Consider the following 19,595-nt stretch of genomic DNA (forward strand, 5'->3'; position numbering starts at 1 on the left):
GATTCTGAAGACTGCAACTCTGATGCTTGTAAACAAGAACCCATGCGGCTGGGGGTGGGTACGGAAGGCACGAGTCCTCATCCATGTGGATGAAGCAATGAGAACACAGGCTAACAGGTAGAATGAAGTAGTTAGAATAGTGGACATTTGTTTAATATTGGAGTAAGCCAATGCAGGACGTTTATGGTATGCTAAGGGGCTCAGATCTGCAGACCACGTCATGCACAAGTTACCAGAGACACTAGCAAGCTTTGCATTTTCCAATCTGTTCTCAAAAGTAAAAAGAGGGGGCTCTGCAAGTCACATCTGAAACCAGGAAACACAGTACTGTTGATCTGGTGCCAATGGGAAGCAGAAATTGACCATCTTCATCCTGTCTGCAAGTCGTGTATTGCAGTGCTTTGGAAACTTTAAAGAAACCTGGAAAGGCACCTTTCCATAAAGAGCCAGCTCAGGAGGCTCCTGTGCCTGTCAATCATCAGAACCGCATCCCAATGCACCTGGTTAGCTAGTCTACGTCTTTGGCAACATTGCACCCTAGCAGGGTCAGATATTCATCAGCTTCTGTGTAAACCAGACCTAAACAGCACAGTATTCAGAAAAGACACCCTAAATAGAAAATAATGAATAAAAGCATCGCAGCCCGCTCATCTAGCCACTGTCCACCCAATCTAACGAAGCATTCTCAGTCACCACCACCCATGATATCAGATGACCTCAAAGCCTTCTACAATGCAAAGGTGAAAGTGACCCTAGATGTCATTTGCATATGATATATGCTCTATCGCCGCCAATTAACGATGCACGTGACAAGGAGCCAATGTAATTGGCTACTATGAAACATATGTACAATAAGCACGTTATGTACAGAGATAATCAGCACACAACATAAAAGACAACATCAAAACCAATGGACAGTGCTTGAGACGGAAAAATAGAAGTGCAGGTACTCTGTAGCAAAGTACCTGCTTGCTTCTGAGAAGTGCGGGCACTCTCCAATTAAAAGTATTGCATTTCTCTTGAGAAGTGCTGGTACTCTACCTCTCAAAATAAAAAAGTGCTGGTACTCCGTACCGGAGAGTACCGGCCCAATAAAAGCACTGCCAATGTAGATTGATAGGTGGGTAACTTTACAGCAGGCTAACTGCGTCTAACTTTGCATTAGTTGATGTTACAAAAATTACCATATTGGCCCCATATGCATCCGGGCCAGGAGCCTGAATCATAACCGAGAGATTATTAATTTTCTATACATAAAATTGTCGCCAAATCATTGAACGTTTCTGGCCTTCTTCTTTACTTATCCCCAGGTAACCAACTGGCTCAGGCAGCACAGGCCCAGGGCTAAAGCCTCTGGTCAGCATGTGCCCAGGAACACCCTGCATGGGCATGACCTTAGACTATTCACTGTGCCCAGTGCGCCTTTACTCTGAATTTTCTGACTACATCTGCTTTTCTACATCATCAACACAACAGTGGCCCCTGGATGTGTTCATGGTGATTAAAAAGAGACATGAGCTGCATTTTCATTGGGCAGAGGCCCTAGAAAATACTTCTGCCAACCACAAGATGGCATCACAGACTGCCTATAGATTTGAACATCTGAAGTTACACTGATCATGTGGTCTTAGATAGAATGCATGGAGATTAAAGCAAGCAGTACTGTTCCTGGCAACTAGATGTCCTCACCCAGACTTCACAGAGATGGTAAAACGCAACAGTAATGGCTTTGGATCAACTTTTAATGGAGAGGTACAGCAGCTGTTCCATTTTCAGCAACATGATGCTCCATACAGAATAGAGAGAAAAAAAGAAGTTCTAAATATCCTCACAGACGTTGAACACAATTGTAAAGTCACCTTCGAAACCAATAAGTCCTCATTGCTGGGTGCTCTCCGTGTGCCAACAAAGCCAGTTAAATGTATTTTTCAAATGAAGTTTGGGAAATGAAGCCGGTTTGTAAATTGTGAATGACTACCAGAGCTGAAAGGTGACCGGCTCTTCTCAGCCAGTCACCTCCAGCGCCTGTAATAATTATGCAGGTACACAAAATGCAGTATGCTGTTTCTTACCACTGTGGAAAGGTGGGAGGGGCCATGCCTGCCGAGAGGCGAAGTTCCCTCTTACTGATGTATTATTACAGTTATTGCAAATCAGGTGTTTTATTGGCCCGGTGCACAATTACCTTTATTGGTCCGGCACTCCAAAGAGAGACGTCACAAAAACACACAACTGCAAACCTTGTGCATCCGTTCTTCCTTCATTACATCTGCATATTAGAGGGTTTTACACGTATATTAGGAGCACAGCAGCAGCCACGCATACAACACAAATGTACCAGGTGTTACATGACAAGAATGTACTGAAGGCACAGGTTCCCACTATAACCTAAAATAAAAACTGTAAACCTAAGGGTAAAAGCACTACTCTACCTGTCCCAGGTGAAGGATGCTTTGCAGGGTCCTCCTCACACTGGCAGGATCCGCGTTCTTCAATGACAGCTTATCCTTCAGGTCGTGCAGGTACTGTAGGGTCTGGTTACCACAATCCCTGCAACTGTCCGTCAGTCCTGAACAGGGAAGAGAAGACATTACAGAGCAAATATGGCACACTATGTACATCCTGCCAAGTTAAATGTTTGAATGCAGCATTTTTAAGAAAGCACCCTTTCCTAAATGTGCTCTTATAATGTTCCCAAAATTCTATGGCCTTATAGCCCGCCGTAGCGGCCTATATCGGCTATTAAAGGCCCGAGACGAAGGCGAGGGACTTTAAGAAAGAAGCGGGACTTTAATTGCCGGTATAGCCCTGCTACGAAGGCTACAAGGCTATTAGAACATTCTGCCCTCTAGTGGCAGAATGTTCTAATAAATAAAGCCAATCCTTCAGGGAGCTCTAGGGGATTGGAATCCCCTCAGGCTCTCTGAAGCCTTTGTTCACAGCCAGAGCAGTGAACAAAGAAGCATTGAAATGTTGGAGCTCCGGGCTTATACCAGCCATTATGAGCCCAGAGCACTGCATTGTCTTAAATGGAGCTACCAACATTCCAATGTTCTAATAGTCCTTAAAGACATGAGCAGGGGAAAAAAAAGTCACAGGAAAAGGAATAATTAATGTTATTAGGCTGGTCCATGTCATCAGGGACACTTATTCCAGTCAAGTCTTTCCTTACAAACCACTGTATTGGGGGTATTTAGTCTAACAGAAGTGAACCAGGACTACTGCTCCCAGAATGCACTGGGTAGTGAAATGTTAACCCAGGAGAGTTTCCCTCAGGATATTAAATTGATCGGACAACCTTCGGGTGAGCAGCTGCTACCCCTGGTTGCCCACTGGTATCCCTAGCCCTGCCACTGCTGCTCTTCCTTTCAGATATCATGAAGTCAGTGGTAGGAACAAAAAGCAAACTGGACTCCAGAGCCTTCTTGAGTCACTCAAGTTTTCACTCCTTGCCCATACTTTAGCCGGTATTCCTGGATTTTTGCCCTGAGCTGCGCGCTCAAACAGCACTTTCTGCCATTTGAAATTACCACTTTTCAAGCACTTCTAAAATTACTTGGGGAATTTATAACTTTCCCCAAAATATTTCAGGACTGGAGTTGGAATACTGAATAAACCTCCTGGAATATTTGAGGTAAGGTGTCTCTTTCCCCAAATACTTTACGACTGGAGTTAGACTAGTAATTTTGACCTCCCAGTGTCCACCACACCCACCACTGACCTAAGGGACAGTTCAAAGCCTCCCGACAGCCAACAGGAGGAAGCGTTACTGTGGATCAAATAGCCCATGATGCACTTCCGCTACTTGCGGCATTTCAGTGCAGTGACGTCAATGCACGCGAGGAAAGTGCAGGCAGATCCAAAACCGGTCATTAATTTCTTTTAGCATTACTTGAATTTTCATACAGTGGTGTAGCTAGACCTCTGTCTGTGGTGTGGGTGTGTGGGTAGGCCTAAGCGACCAGCATGGCCACGTGCGCAGGGGTGGAGGCACGGAGCATCAGCCAGTAAACCACACACTCGTCTCATTCGGAAGTGACGTGCCCGAGCGCGCGTCCTTCTTTTATTGGACCCCGCAGGCCACGCCTGGCCTGCGGATGCGTGGATGCGTACGTGCGTCTGCTAGAGTGCTAACCGCACTACATCTCTATCCAACTTTCAACAATTTCAAGATGTTCATTAAACTGTTCATGAATCGAATATACAATGATGAAAAGGTACTTGCGTGCTCCCCGGTTGCAGAGTTCAGGAGCTCAGGTGGCAGACATAGTCATTGAGTTTCTGGTTGGGGCGGGGATTGGGCCTCAGACTGTAACGAGGCGTGCGGCCCGAGCCTCGATCCCCGGGGTGAGCCTGGCTCCGGACAGGGGTGGAGTGTGTTGGTGCTTCAGGCTCCGACGTGAGGCCCCCGCCGTCTGCTGCGGAGCTGCTCGCCGCTTCTGGTGCTGTCGCTCCGGGTGTTTCGGGGATATCCTCCTGGGCTTCAGCACTTGCATTGCCGGCTGGAGTGATTACTTTGAACCACGACGAGTTCCTTGACACTTCTTCTCCCTCCTTGTTGGCGGTCACCATGGTGCCCTTCGTGTTGGTGACCGTCCACGGCCCTGGTTCATAGAAAGTCCGAAATTTTCCCCCGGGTCGTCGATTCTTGATGATGACCCGGTCCCCGCGATGTAGTTGCCTTGGGGTGGCCCTGCGGCGGTTGTTCGCCCGCATGTTATTCCTGCGCCGGCGTCTTTGTGCGAGTTCCTGCATCTCATCCGGTTCCTCATCTTCCCGCCTTGGCCCCGGCGGCACGGGGAGGAAGTCCCTTCGTTGGCCTTGAAACATCAACGACCACGGGCTTCTCAACGTGGTGCAATGGGGTGTTCCCCGGTACTCTCTCAGGAATTCGTGCAGTCTCTGTTCGGGGTCGGCCTCTTCGACCACTGCGATCCTGAACATTTTGTTAAGTGTTCGCATGAATCGCTCCACCTCCCCGTTGGCTTGTGGCCACTGGGGAGTGATGCGCCGGTGGATGATGCCTCGCGTCGTCATGAAGGTGGCAAACTCCGCTCCCTGGAAGGGAGGGCCGTTGTCGCTTTTGAGTTCACCAGGCAGGCCGAATAGGGAGAACATCTTTTCAAGTGCTGGCCCCACGTGGGTAAAAGCCGTGGATTGTATTTTCTCTACGAGGGGGTATTTGGAATAAGAATCTATGACCACCAGAGTGTGCCCCTCACCGGGGAAGCTCCCGAAATCCACACTGACCTTTTCCCATGGAGCTGTGCAGGCTTCCTCCGTAATGATGGGGACTGGACGTTCCGGATCACTGGTCAACTGGCAGGACATGCAGTTCTTAACATACTCGTCCACAGTGCTTTCTAGTGCGGGGAACCACACCTTCTCGCGCATGCGCGCCTTCATTTTGGTGACCCCTTGGTGACCTCCGTGTGCCAGTTGGGTGGCCCGATGTCTGAGTCGCCTTGGTATCACGAGGCGCGTCCCTCTTAGGAGTGTGCCCTCCTCCGTGGCGCTAAGTTCATGGCGGATCTGCCAATACTTGGTGAGGGTTTCCTTGTCCTCCGCCGACCAATTCGGGGGGGGCCGGAGATACTCCGTCCAGGACCCTTCTTGCACCGCCCGGAGTGACCGCATGTAGGGGAGGTCTTCTGTGGCTGCCTCCTTGATTTCATCTAGAGTCATGCACTGGGGGCAGGATGTGAGAGCCACCCACTGAACGTAACCATCACACTCCTCATCAGTGGCTGCCAGTTCTCGCGGCAGTGGGTGCCGTGACAAATAGTCGGCTGGGTTTTTGGCTACGGGTCTGTAGATGACTTCCATGTCATAAGTTTGGAGCTGGATCACCCATCTCTCGATTCGTGGCGGTGGATGGGGGGCAGTGCCCTTGAAGAGTGGCACTAAGGGTTGATGATCTGTGACCATGACGAAGGCTTGTCCGTGTAAGTAAAGGTGGAAGTGTCCGCAGGCCCACTTGATGGCTAGCGCTTCGCGCTCAATCTGGGCATATCTAGCCTCGGTGGGGGTTAGAGCTTTGCTCGCGAATGCTAGGGCGGTCCATTTCCCTGGTTCATGTTCTTGTGTCAGGACTGCCCCGAGTCCCACAGGGCTGGCATCCACGATTACCTCAGTCCGCTTGGTCGGATCGAAGTATGAGAGGGTGGCGTTCTCCAGAAGCGCTTCTTTTATGCTCCGGAAGGCGTCCTGTTCTTTGGGGCCCCAGGTCCAGGCGGCATCTGCCTTCGTCAACGCTCGGAGAGGCTCGCTGCGTGTGGCCAGTCCTGGGATGAAACGGCCGCAATATGTGGCCATTCCGAGGAAGCTCCTCACTTCCGTGGGCGATTGGGGTGCTGGGGCGTCCTTGATGGATTTCGACTTTCGCGGGTCGATCTGGACTCCCTCCTGGTTGAACACGTAGCCAAAGAACTCAATTGAGGACTGGAAGAATTGGCATTTCTCCTTGTGGAGTGTTGCTCCATGTGCACTGAGTCTCTTCAATACATCCCGCAAGTGTTTGTAATGTTCGGAGGCCGTGGCTGAGTGTATGAGGATATCGTCGCTCACATTGATGACTCCTGGCAGCCCTGAAAGTAGCTCCCTGATGGTGTTCTGAAACACCTCAGCGGCCGAGGATATTCCGAAGTTGAGTCGCTTGTATCTCCGGAGGCCCAAGTGAGTGCTGAAGGTGGTTATGAAGCGGCACTCTTCAGCGAGCGGTAGTTGATGGTACCCCGCATTAAGGTCGATTTTGGAAAACCACTTCGAGCCGTTCACATAGGCTATGATGTCATCCATCGTCGGGGTCAGATGTCTTTCCCGCTTGATTGCCGCGTTCGGCAGTCTCATATCTATGCATAGCCGGACCTCGCCCGGCTGCTTGGGTTTTTCGACGATGACCATGGGCGACACCCACGGGGTGGGCCCGGTTACCTTCTCGATGACCCCCAATTTCTCGAGTTTCACCAGTTCCTTCTCCACCAACGGCCGCAGGTGGAATGGGATTCTCCGATGGCGGTGGGAGTGACGGTTTTGTCAATGTGCAGTTTGATCGGTGCGCATTTGATGCACCCCAGGCCTTTGAACAGCTCGGGGAAGCGTTCCAGAAGTTCTTCTACCTGGTGGTTCCGTATGTGGTTGGCAAAAGCGATGAGCTTCAGGTCCTCCGCCGTGTGGCTGCTTATTAGGGTGTCGGCCTCTCGATCAATGATGTGGATCGTTGCGGTTACTTCCACGTCGTCAGCCCGTATGGGTGTGACTATCTTCCCTTTCAGGGGAAGCGGGGTGTCGGCGCCATACGCAAATATCTTGGTCTTGGAGTTTAAGACCTCCGGGCGAGGGCGCAGCTTGTTGAATTCTTGTAGGCCCATGACATTGACGGTGGCTTCTGTATCAATGACGGCCTTCACTTCGCTCTCACCTACGTGGATCACACATGTTGGCTGCGGCCGTCGTCTGATTTTTAGTTCCCTGGCGAAGGAGACCACATACGCCTCCTCCTCGGAGTCTGAGTCAGCCTGCGACGTTGGTAGGAATTTGTCTGTCCTCCCCGGAGGTGATTCTGCAATGGATAGTTGGCGGACCGCTTTGGCGGTTGTCCATGATTTCTGCGAGTTTGGGGGTTTGTTCCTCCGGCGGCAAACCGCTGCGAAGTGATTTGGGATTCCGCAGCTCCCGCAGACTTGGCCTTGGGCAGGACAGTCTCTGGCCGCATGGGGTTCGTGTCCACAATATCCGCACCGGCCCTGTGGTGCGTCTCGCCGGGCTCCTTTTCTTCCTGGGCCACGTGGTCGTGCCCGTACTGCGTCAGCCCGCTCATTCCTGGTCGTTTCCGGTTTGGCGGGAATCTTATGCAGTGCTTGCTCCATGGCCGTGGCCCTGGCATCTGACAGTTCATGAGCTCTGGCCAGGACAAGGATGTCCTCGAGCGAGATCCCGGGCTTTCTTAGGATGTGGCCCCTCAGCGTTTTGTCCCGACACCCTTGTATTAGCTGGCGCCTGATGGCCTTGGGTTGGTCTTCATCCGTGAAACTGGCCAGTTCCCGGACCCGAGTGTGGAATTGATCCATCGATTCACACCCTCGTTGGCGGGCTTGTCCCAGCTTAAAGACTTCGAAGTCCACATTCAGTTGCGGGTCAAAATGGTTGTTCAGTGCGGTGACCGCAGCAGCATACGTGGTTACTCCCGCCGAATTGGGTAGATGTTTGAAGAGTCGGAATACTTCGTCCCCCGCGTAGTGAAGGAGCAGCGATCGTTTCACCGCGTCGTCCGTTTCTCTGGTGACCACGAAGTAATTTTCAAGTCTCTCTAGCCACACTTTCCATCGGGGTGATGCTGTGGATGGGTCACTCGCTTCGCTGAAAGGCGGCAGCACTCCAGCAGCAGCATGCTGGAACGGGATGTTGATGACCGGTGCCGCTGCTGCCTCGTCCACCATGGCGGCTGTGCCCGAATGTTAGTGGGTCGACAAACCGCAGTGTTACCTCGGCGTGTGTCAGGCAATCTCGGGTCACTGGGGCGGACCCGCCAGAATGAGGGCACGTTGGTCTCTTCGCGGTAGGCACCGCGGGATGGTGTCGATGGTACCACCCGATGAAAGGAGCGAGGGTTGGTATCCCTCCACTCGTCGCCAATGTGGTGTGGGTGTGTGGGTAGGCCTAAGCCACCAGCATGGCCACGTGCGCAGGGGTGGAGGCGCGGAGCATCAGCCAGTAAACCACACACTCGTCTCATTCGGAAGTGACGTGCCCGAGCGCGCGTCCTTCTTTTATTGGACCCCGCAGGCCACGCCTGGCCTGCGGATGCGTGGATGCGTACGTGCGTCTGCTAGAGTGCTAACCGCACTACACTGTCCGCCCATGGGGGTCCCTGCGTTTATTGCCCTGCGACAGATGCAGGTAAGAGGGGGGTGCTGGCGATCCCTCGAGACGGCCGCAGGTAGGAGCGGGGGAGTGAGTGGGGGCGGTGCTGGCAATCTCTGCGATTGCGGTGACGGCCACGGGTAAGCGCAGGGAGATCCGCCCACAGAACTCGTGCCCAATGGGGCTGATTGCCCCCCCGCTACCTCACTGTTTTTATAACACACACCCGCCTTCATCCCAGGGGTGCGTGGTGGGATAAGTGTTAAGAAAACAATAGAGCATGCAGGAAATCACCCCCATCCTCGCGCACGGTTGTATTTAGACCCAGCATAACCCATGCATTTCATTTAAAGGCGCCAGGCGGACTGTTCTATGAGCAAATTCAAGTTTAATCAGATTGTTGGGATCGTCTGGCAGAGACCAGCGCCTCCAGTGTTTGGCGGTCTGCTTCTAACCGACTCTGCCCAAGCACATCCACCCAGCCTATCACATGTGGTCAGAAGATCTTCCAATTACCCAGAGGACCGGTCTTCTCTTCAAATTAACAATCACACTACTGAATGCTATGTAAACACCAGGGCTTCATGAAGGCCTCAGCGCTTTGTTTAATGCAATCAAGACTATCAGATGTCACACGCCTGAAAGCATGGCAAATAAACAGCCTGTGCTGAACATGTCCTGTCAACCTCAAACCTTTGCCTGAGCACAGAAAATGAAGTTGGCATCTGTGAAAGAAACCAAGCAGCGGAGACATTATTTACACCGCCAATATTCACTTGGCACTGAAAAAGCATGCAGGAAGGTCACCCAGACCCCAGGGTTCTATATGCTGAAATAATAGTGCAAAACACTACACATCTCCTACCTTAGAGGGAGCTCTCTCCACTTGCACCTTTCACATGCTAGGGCAGAGTTTCCCAAACTGTGGGTCACGAAAGTCAAGAAAAATAAATAACCATGCCTCTTAATTCTATGTTTAACTTGTCACACTTGCCAGTGATTCAACGCAGAGGTCAAATGCCAGACTGCTTTATTCTTTTTACATGGGGGATTGGTTTTCTCTTTTTGTTCTCTGACTGCAAAGTGAGAGGTTTCAAAAGAGAATTCGGTGACAGTGTAGGGGGTTGGTTTTTGCAACAATGGGAATACCTGTAAATCAACTGTAAGTATCTAGCAGTTATGGAAGCAAAAATGAAGCACGTTGTTTTGCAATTTCGAAGTGGACTGGAAACAGAATTCAACAGGATCAAAACAAATCAAGACACTTGGGGATGCACACATGATAAATGTGCACAAAAACCCATATTCCACACATTATCATTTGTGTGCTATATTGGTTTATCTATAGAAAATGTGATGCCTGTAAATGACAAATTGCAAACACGATTATTTAGTTGCATTTAAAAATCGCTCCGCCTCATGCACATTAAAAGTAGGTGGGTCACGGAAGTTTGTTGTTCTAAAAAGTGGGTTGTGATCCTAAAAAGTTTGGGAACCATTGTGCTAGGACATATGTTATACAATTTCTGCTGCAACGTGTACAAAGATGTTTGCGCCACCCACCATACAAACGTATGAAAACAATCGGATAGCTGGAAAGATAGCTTAACTAGTTAATCACTCCCTACGGTGTGAAAGCTGAACATGATAGCTTTGAGTAGGTGTCGGGCCGGCTTGCCTTTCATCTTTCAGAGGTCAATAAAATGAGTACAACCGAAGTGCTGCTTGCAGCTGTACTAAATGGGAAACAGTACAGTAAAGAGTTGTACTAAAAAAAAGTCATTCATTTTAGGCTTTTTAAAATTAATTTTTTAAAATCTTTTTATTAACGAAGTCAAAGGAAAAAAACATCAGGTGACATATGGTGCTTCCACATTTGTCATGTATACATTTCCGTACTACACAATAATACATACAGAATAACCTTCAGGGATCACAGGGACTCGGACACTACTGTTACATCTCGGACATCTGGAGGAACACAGAGATCCCCCCGGTAACTATTCCAGCCTCCCCAAACCTTCCCCCACTTCACGGGGCAACCCCTAGCAACATAAACCGCTCTCTCTCTGCACATGCACCAATCTAGGTCTTCCATCAATTTCTCCATCGGGGCGCTTGACTGGTGCCCCACAACTGAGCGATGTTACACTTAGCAATCATACATGCCATAGTCACCCACTGCTTCCCATAGGCACTCAGGTCTGTAGGTTCCCAAACATTCAGGACGCATCGTCAGGTCTCCAGCGCTATCTCCACCCTCAACACCTCCCGGATCCGGTCGTAGATTTTAACCCAATAGTCCTGTATTTCTGACCAATGCCACAAAATATGCATAAAAGGTACGGTCTCTCCGCACCCCCTCCGGCACTCCCCACTCTCCGCCAGACCCATGTGTACCAGCCGAGGCCCCGTGACATATGACTGGTGGAGAATCCTCAGTTGTACCAGCCGGAGTCTCATTTGGATGGCCACAAACTTCGGGGAGGAGACTGCCTCCCTCCAGTCCTCATCATCCAATTCCAAGCCATCAGCGCTCCACTGCTCCCTGATGGTCACCAGCGGATCCCCCATGTTGTTGATAAGTTTTTTATATATCAACGAAATAGTCTTTTCGGGAAGAAGACCGTCCAACACTCGGTCCTCCAGGGGAGAGGCCTCCGGGGGTGTAGTGCCTCTGGGGATATGTGCAAGTAGGGCATGTCTGACCTGAAGGTATCGATAACGCTCGCTCTCCTGTAGATGATACTTTTTCTGGAGGGCATCAAACGCAAGGACCGCGTCCTTCCCCCAGATGTCCTTGATCTGCGAGATCCCAATGAGATCCCATTTGTCAAAGCCTTTAGTCTTCCACAGGCTGCCCAACCTCGATGAAATCCACAGCGGGGTCGCAAGGGTGAGTTTTTCATCCCACTTAAGATGTAGAGTAGCCGCATGCCACACTTGTACTGCGTGAGCCGACGGTCCGGCAAGGGGAAAACTACCGATCCTGGCATATATGGCCCTCGTGGAGTCTCCCCCCGGCGCCTGACCACGGTCCATCACATACCCGGGCACGGCGGGAGACCCATAAACAGCGTGGTTAACTGCCGCTAACTGGGAGGCCCAGTAGTACTTGTGCCGGTCTGGCAAGCCGATCCCTCCGTCATACCACGGGAGAGTAAGTTTGGAGAAGGCAATGCGAGGTTTGCCCTCCCAAAGAAGCTACCCTTGGAGGGACTCAATTTCTTTAAAATAGGATGAAGGCACCGGGTCCATTGCGTTTTGAAGCATGTATAAAAATCGAGGGAGGGCCATCATCTTAAATAGCACCGCCCGACCCAGAAGGGCGAGCGGCAACGCCCTCCACCTCCTTCCTAAGTCTGGCCAGCAGGGGGCCCAGATTGTTGATCATATCTCAACTTTGGGTCCAATGTCACAAAGATGCCCAGATAGCGGAATCCCACTGGCTCAATTTGTAGTGTGCAGGAACTCGGAATAATCGGTGGGTCTCCGCTGAGGACAAAAAGCACTGACTTCGACCAATTAATGGCGAAGCCAGAGTATCTCCCAAATATAGCCAGGACATCAAGAAAACAATTCAGAGAGTCCCTAGGAGTGGCGAGGTAAAGCAAAATATTGTCTGCGTAAAGCAAAATCTTATCCTCCCAATCTGGCATCCAACGCAGCCCTCTAATCGATAGGTCCCAACGGACCCACGCCGCCAACAGCTCAAGTGCCAGGGCAAAAAGAAGTGGGACAGGGGACACCCCTGGCGTGTGCCTCTACTCGGAGAGAAATCAGAGGACCTGTGGTTGTTTACCACAACCCTGCAAAGGAGACCTGCATACAGGAGACGGACCCAGTTTATAAACTCATGGCCAATGCCCATCTTCCCCAGGACTGCAAATAAGTAGGGCCACTCAAACCTGTCAAAAGCCATAGTTACATCCAACGACACCAGCACTGCCGGTTCGTGTATTTTCGAGGCACTACCTAGTATCCCGTGCAGTCTTTGTAAATTAAGGGCCGTATTCCGACGGGGCATAAAGCCAGACTGATCCGGGTGGCCCAGGGTGGTAATGACCTTGGCTAGTCTAGTCGCCAGTAGCTTCGCTAACACCTTAGGTTCGGCGTTAAGCAGCGACATAGGCCGGTAAGAGGAGCACAGAGTCTTGGGCTTTCCATCATTATGAATAACGACAATATTCGCTACTCGCTGATAATATGGGAGCTGACCCTTCTCTTTACTCTCAACAAACATGTTGCGGAGAAATTGAGCTAGTCTATTTGCATTTAATTTATATAGCTCTATGGGGATACCGTTCGGGCCCGAGGCCTTCCCGGAAGGGACACTCCTAATAGCCTGCGCTACTTCCTCATTCGTGAGAGGGGAATCTAGGTATTTCCTGTCGTCTTCAGATAGCGAAGGCATACGGATGTCATGCATCATAGCTGCACTATCTGCCTCCGTATAGGTTCCTGCAGACGTATACACTGAACTGTATTAATCCGAGAACTCATCTGCAATCAATTGCGGGTCTGTCAAACTACTCGAGTCACCCCTCCGCAACTCTGGCACCAACCTGGACGTCCACTCCCCTTTTTCCAGCCACGCAATCAATTTCCCAGCTTTGTCACTGTGCTCATATATCCTGCTCTGGGTGTCAGCATGATGTGCTTTGGCCCATTCTCTAGCCAGGTTCTTTTATTCGTACTGGAGAAGTCTCAATCGATGTGTTCCCTCAAGGGTCACATCTCGGGATACCGCCATCTCCATCTTAGTCAACTAAGCCTTCACACTGTCCACCTCGACCCGGCATTTCCTCCTTTTCCCTGAAACTAATGATAAGACTTCCCCTCTAATAACAGTCTTGTATGCCTCCCACAGGGACGGCCCAGAATCGAACATTCCCACGTTTTCATGAAAGTACCTTTCTATGCTCTGTAGAACCTCCTTCTTGGTGTCAGGGTCTTTTAAATGCCACACATTTATGGGGGCAATTCTGCCCGCATCGGTCTGTCTAACCTCCACCCTGAGCCAGATCGGAGAGTGATCAGAAACACCCTTACCCAAATGTCGCACCTCTCGGGTCAATGCCGCCTATGCAGCCTGTATTAGCACATAATCTATCCTGGAGAGGGAGTGATGTGCAGCAGACGCGTGTGTTTAATGTACCCCGCTTGGGTTCCTCAATCTCCACCCATCCGTAAGCCCTGTCATTTCTAAGAAGTCGGGTAACCACCTCTGGGACGGCGTCAGGATTCGGGCTGGGTGTCTATTCACCTCACCATCTATCACAGCATTGAAGTCCCCTTCCATAACCAATAACCCCACAGGCAAAGTTAAGAAAATCGCACACAAGTCTCTGAAGGTGTCAGTCTGTAGGCCCAGTGGAACATACAGACATAAAGGTGACAGTCCTCCCCTCCCACACCCCCGAAACTCCAATGTACCTGCCTTGATTGTCAGCCCATGTGGCCTGGATCGTCAGTGGAAAAGAGTTCCTCACCAGGATGCCCGTCCCCCTGGACCCCGTAGTGAATTCGGCATGAGCCACCAGCCTGTATCCCCCCTTATCTAAGGCCATGCAACGATTACCGACCAGATGCGTCTCCTGCAGCATCACCGCATCCGGGGATTGCCTCCTGACAAACTGATTAACCACCCCCCTCTTAATTTTATCCCAGAGTCCATTCACATTCCAACTGAGCGCGGTTATTCCCAATCCCTCTCTACCAGTAGACATTGTAGTGGTAAATCGTGTCTAAGTCACCTGAAGCAATAAAAAAATACAAACTAATTACTGATATTACTGCACACATTACAATCTTAATAAAAAACTCTCAACCCCCACCCCCCTTCCTGCAACCCTGCATATAGCTTTCGCTCATCCCCAACTAGCAGTGTGCCTGTCGCCCCAACACTAGTCTACAAACTAACTATAGGTAGAAAATGGGAGGGCCCAACCCGCCTCACTATTACTTCTTCAGTTTCCGGCCCAGAGAAATTTCCAATCTAACGAGTCAAATCAGGAGGACCGCTGTAGACCCCCCCCCCCCGCTCATACCATACAACAACTTAAGTCCTGCGGTCTTCATTGTGCATTATGCTATTGTTCATCTGCTTCACCTCGATCCCGACTCTCCGCCTCGGTCAAGTGCACACCCTCCAACCAGTCCGACGCCACCTCAGGGTCTTCCCGTTAAGTTCCACCCGGAGGCGGGCCAGAAACATCATAGCATATTTTAGCCCCTTGTCTCTCAATTTCTTCTTCACCGACAAGAAGCTCTGCCGCTGCTTCTGTACCATTTGAGTGAATTCTGGAAAAAAGGAGAGGGTTGCGTTTTCATACCTCAGAGGGGTCCCTGCTCGTGCCGCCTGTAAGATCGCATCCCTGTCACAGAAATTCAGGACCATCGCAATCATAGGGCGGCACCCTGTGTGCACGCTCAACCGTGAAGAAGTTGCTTAGTCCTTTAGGCTTAAGGTGGTTGAGGACAATGTCTTCAACGAACAAATCCGGTGTTTGGCCCTCCGATTTCTTGGGTACCCCAAGAATGCGAACGTTGTTCCGCCTGGCCTTACCTCTTATTCATCCAGGTTGCGGTCCATAAGGACTATCGAGGCCTTAAGGTCTTGCACCTCTTGTTGCAGCGATGTCACATCATCGATCAGGCTGGCAGTCTTGATTTGCAGTGTTTTCACTTTCTCACTGGCCTTTGTGAGATCCGCCTGTATCAGCCCCACCTCAATCGTGACCGTGTCGAGCTTGTTATCCAGGGCCTCCATCTTTTGGCCCAGGGACGCCTGAACTCCGTTTATGGCTGCCATGAGGTCCGTCAATATTGGCTCAGAGGGAGTGAGTGTTGCATCCCCCCCCCCCCACTGGGTCTTCTTCAATTCCACTGGAGACCCTTTGGGCATGATATATCGAGCCAACTTGTTGGTTTGGATGTTTCTGGACCCCTTGGAGGACCTGGGCTGGGATCTATCCGTGTCGGTCTTAGTCGCCATATTGCTTCCTTATTTGTCAGTACTGGACACAAAACCGGGGGCCTCACTTAGGGCCAGGGTCACAGAACGTCTGCACGTCCCTGGCACACACCAACTTCGGCCGCCTCGATCCCGCTCCCCCAGGGGCCTCCGCTAGCCCATTCGTGGCCACCGGGTCAGTAGGTAGGCCGGGCAGTCTCCACAGCCACCAATTGCCCACGCACACGGGAAAACAGATGACTAGTTGCTAGTTTCCACGCCACTACCCGAGCCACACCTCTGGCCGCAAGGCACAGCTGACCCAGATGGGAGTTGGCCGCACCGCGGCGCGGGTCCACCGCCTCTGGACAAACCGCCCAGGCCCAAGAGTCAACAAGGAGGATGGGTGCGTCCTTCAAAAGCTTCACCCATATTGCGGCTCCACATGTAGGTATGCTCCACAATGACCCCTTAAGCGCCCACAAAGCGCATCAAAGCAGGGCAAGGCATCCCACGCAGTACGGATGATGGCACTCCTCTCACACCACCCGCACCCAGTTCTGGCTCACTTGGTAGCTGGAGGCTCAAGACAGGCAAAGGAGTCTCTCCACAGCCGGCCCTGCCAGACCACGTGGTCGGCCTGCTCAGTCCTCTGCCTCAGATCCACCGCCTCAGTGCAACAAGGCACCCCACACCACCCCAGGTGGCACCACTCCTGAAGCCACGGGGCCGGGCAGGCGCGACATCCGGCGCCCGGAATCTTCCAGCTCCGCCCCTCCTCTCCCTCACTCACGGCGGGCCTGTCAGACATCGCAGGAGCACTGGGCTGATTACTGGGCCGGACCGGTGACTTCCGGTCCCGAGTCCCGGTTGTTTATCAACTCAGAGGCGGCCACCACCTCTACGCAAGATTCGGCTTCAGCAGCCTATTAGGCCACACTTCGCCGGACGATGAAGCGTCGCCGTCGGGCCACGGAGACGGCCCGGAGCAACAGCGAGGGGCGTCGCTTCGTCTCCCAAGCCTGGGAGCCGGGCTCAGGCCCAAAATTGAATGCAGGATGTTATGGCTGGGAGGGGAGGTCGACAGAGCTGAACCCCTATGCGACCATCTTGGTTGCCCACTAGGCTCCTCCCTGTTTTAGGCTATTTTTAACCTAAAACCAATCAATCTTCATTTCTTCCAATTGGGTAATTCTTAAAATGGATAATACTATTGCTCAAGTATAAAGTGTAATGCTGCCATGCAACTCTGGCATCTGTTTAACATCCAATGGTAGTGATTGTGATTGCTATTATTGGCATTGTCCAAATCTACAAGTAGTCTGGCTCAGGTTATTGATCGTCTAAAATTGGAATTAAAGCTAATTTGGCTGAATGGATCTTCAAAACAAATATTTTAGGCAGACTGAGAAACCTATTCGGACTGCAAAAATTGGTACGGTGGACGTAGGTTTTCGGGAAATTGTTTCTTCTCTGCTTTATTTTTCTTCTTTATATTCATGGTTTTATTGATTTTTATGTTTAAACAAAATTAACTAATTGGTAAAGCCTTTTTAATTATAGCAAGCATTTTGATAAAATTCTGGTTGGAGTGGTCATCAACTAAAACTGAAAAGTTTTCACGGCAAGATGGATGAAAGATCCTTTCTGTTTCCAAAGTGCTGCTATGTTTCAATGCATAGACCCAGTTTCAAATGCATCTTTCACCTTTGACCTGAAGGGTCATGTCCCTATGCCCAGGAGTGCGAAAGTAACACTGATCGCTAGACGTAATTCACGCCGTTGCTTTGATCACAGCACAAGACACAATGGAAAGAAAAGGACACCATGTGATGACTGAACTGAAGGATGGTACAGGGGTAAGGACATGCAAGGGTGACACAATGAAGACTTACTGTCAGCGTGGTCCGTTGGAGCCATATGTGACGTGGCGCTGCCGTTAACGATGGTGTCAGCCGTCAAGTGGGAGAACTGCGCAAGAGCCGCTACCAGACCAGTAGCATCTTCAACATGTGAAAAAAAGAGAATTAAAACATTCCAACAACAAGAGCAACAAAAGCAAAACATAAGATCTGGCTCACTCAGTACACCAAGAGCAACGTGATGTCACAAACCCCAAGCCGGACCAGTACCTCCCGTGGATCACGACACAAATAGTAATATGGCATTTTACATGTAAAATGGCTCCTGCAGAACAAAGACACCAGATTTTCACTGGTAACCATTATTTGGATCCACCAGACAAAAATGTTTTTAACAAATTATTTCCATATTTGTGCATTCATTTTTAAGCAAACCCTAAGGAGCGTTTCTCTTTACAGTCTCCGGATCACATAAAATACATTCTGAACCTCATTTTGGGACATGGCCAAAAAAAACGACAAATGCTTTTGTGGACAGATACCGTTGAGTACACTTCTTGCTCATGAAACTAAGGGCAACTTCTCAGAAAGTTACTCTTACTCCGGAGTCCTAATAAATACTGGTCAGACTGCACTTCTCCAAATTAGGAATTTCTGCAACACATCCAATCTGTTTAGAAAAACGTTCATGGCCAATATTCTTATGATCGTTGGGATTTTGAAAATTATCTTTGCTTAAAGATAGAGAGTTCATTTCTGCACTGTCTTGCCCTTCTTCGCCCCAGACAATCCCCAAAATGAGCTGATTGCCCTCCCATAGTTCCTTTGTTCAATCGATGTAAAAGCGGATCTCTCTCCTGAGGTTCAGTGATGGAGCCTCTAGCCAACTTTCGAGGGATGAGGCCGGAACAAAGAAAGTCACAAGGGTGATGATTTCAACATGAAAAGTTGTCACAACCTTCAGTAGAAGGAAGCCTGATTTCTTAACACCAATTTGTCTGGAAAAAGAGTGGTGAAGGGAAGATGGACTGAAAGGGCCTTAAGTTCACTCCCTCAGCATGCTGATGTTATTGCAAACCGTTTTTAAGGTGAGCAGGCACAATGAGAACCTGTCCACTGGTCAAAAGGGGTACACATTAGAAAAGCGAAAACAAGATCTAAGTCGCACTATGGCATCACAAAGGACTCAAGTGGAAATAATAGTTGTAAACGTTTTAGGAAACGCATCACAACCAGTGTTTAGAATAAAGACTTTGGTTCAGCAAACGTAAATGGAAGAGAGATCAGACATCATTCTTAACTGTGCCCAGATCAAGACCTTGCTGGACCAAGAACAAAGCAAACAACAACACATTTGATAGCTTGGCCTGCAACATGTCCAAACAGCAGGCATCACATCAAGCTACAAACCTATGCAAATACCCTGCATACACACATTTTGTGGAAGAAGTCCTGGCTGCCAGGACAACATCAACCAGCTCAGGAGGAAGATCAAAGCAGATCAATTGTCGCTGCTGAATCTTCATGCATGCAGAAAGTCCTCCTGAAAAGGCAGCCTAATCGGAGAAAGATGCTCAACCCAGACGTTCTGGGTACCATGCTCTCCAGGCCTAATTCAGAGTTACCAGGATGACTTGAGCGCAGCCATTCCTGATCTTCATAACTCTAGCAGGAGAGAAGCTTCAGGAAGGCACACAGGAATTTGTCAGAGACATATCCTTCTTGCAAACTCCTGCGTACACAATTGCTGAAATTGGTTGAAGTTGGCGAAAAGATTGAGCCAAGGTTCTTTCCATTGTTGAAAGATGCCCTGTGCCACTTCTGGCTGTAACTGCCAGTAGCGATCTGCTAGGCGCCACCCGCTGAATTGGTCTGCCCTGGCATTTAAAGATCCTGCCAGCTGGTGTAGAAGAGAG

At 50.2% G+C, this 19,595-nt stretch overlaps 1 protein-coding gene across 2 annotated transcripts in view; it reads right to left on the minus strand.

Moving 5' to 3' along the window:
* HIP1R (huntingtin interacting protein 1 related) overlaps positions 1-19,595 on the minus strand; it is a 478,743-nt gene that overhangs the window by 55,610 nt on the left and 403,538 nt on the right. For both annotated transcript variants that reach the window (XM_086942942.1, XM_086942943.1), the window contains exons 21-22: positions 17,713-17,820; positions 2,433-2,569 (exon numbers count right to left, since the gene is read on the minus strand). In XM_086942942.1, coding sequence (XP_086799068.1) covers positions 2,433-2,569; positions 17,713-17,820 — 245 coding nt within the window. The remainder of the gene's footprint in view (positions 1-2,432; positions 2,570-17,712; positions 17,821-19,595) is intronic.

The sequence above is a fragment of the Lissotriton vulgaris genome, chromosome 11 (genome assembly GCF_964263255.1).
Source record: "Lissotriton vulgaris chromosome 11, aLisVul1.2, whole genome shotgun sequence".
NCBI lineage: Eukaryota > Metazoa > Chordata > Amphibia > Caudata > Salamandridae > Lissotriton > Lissotriton vulgaris.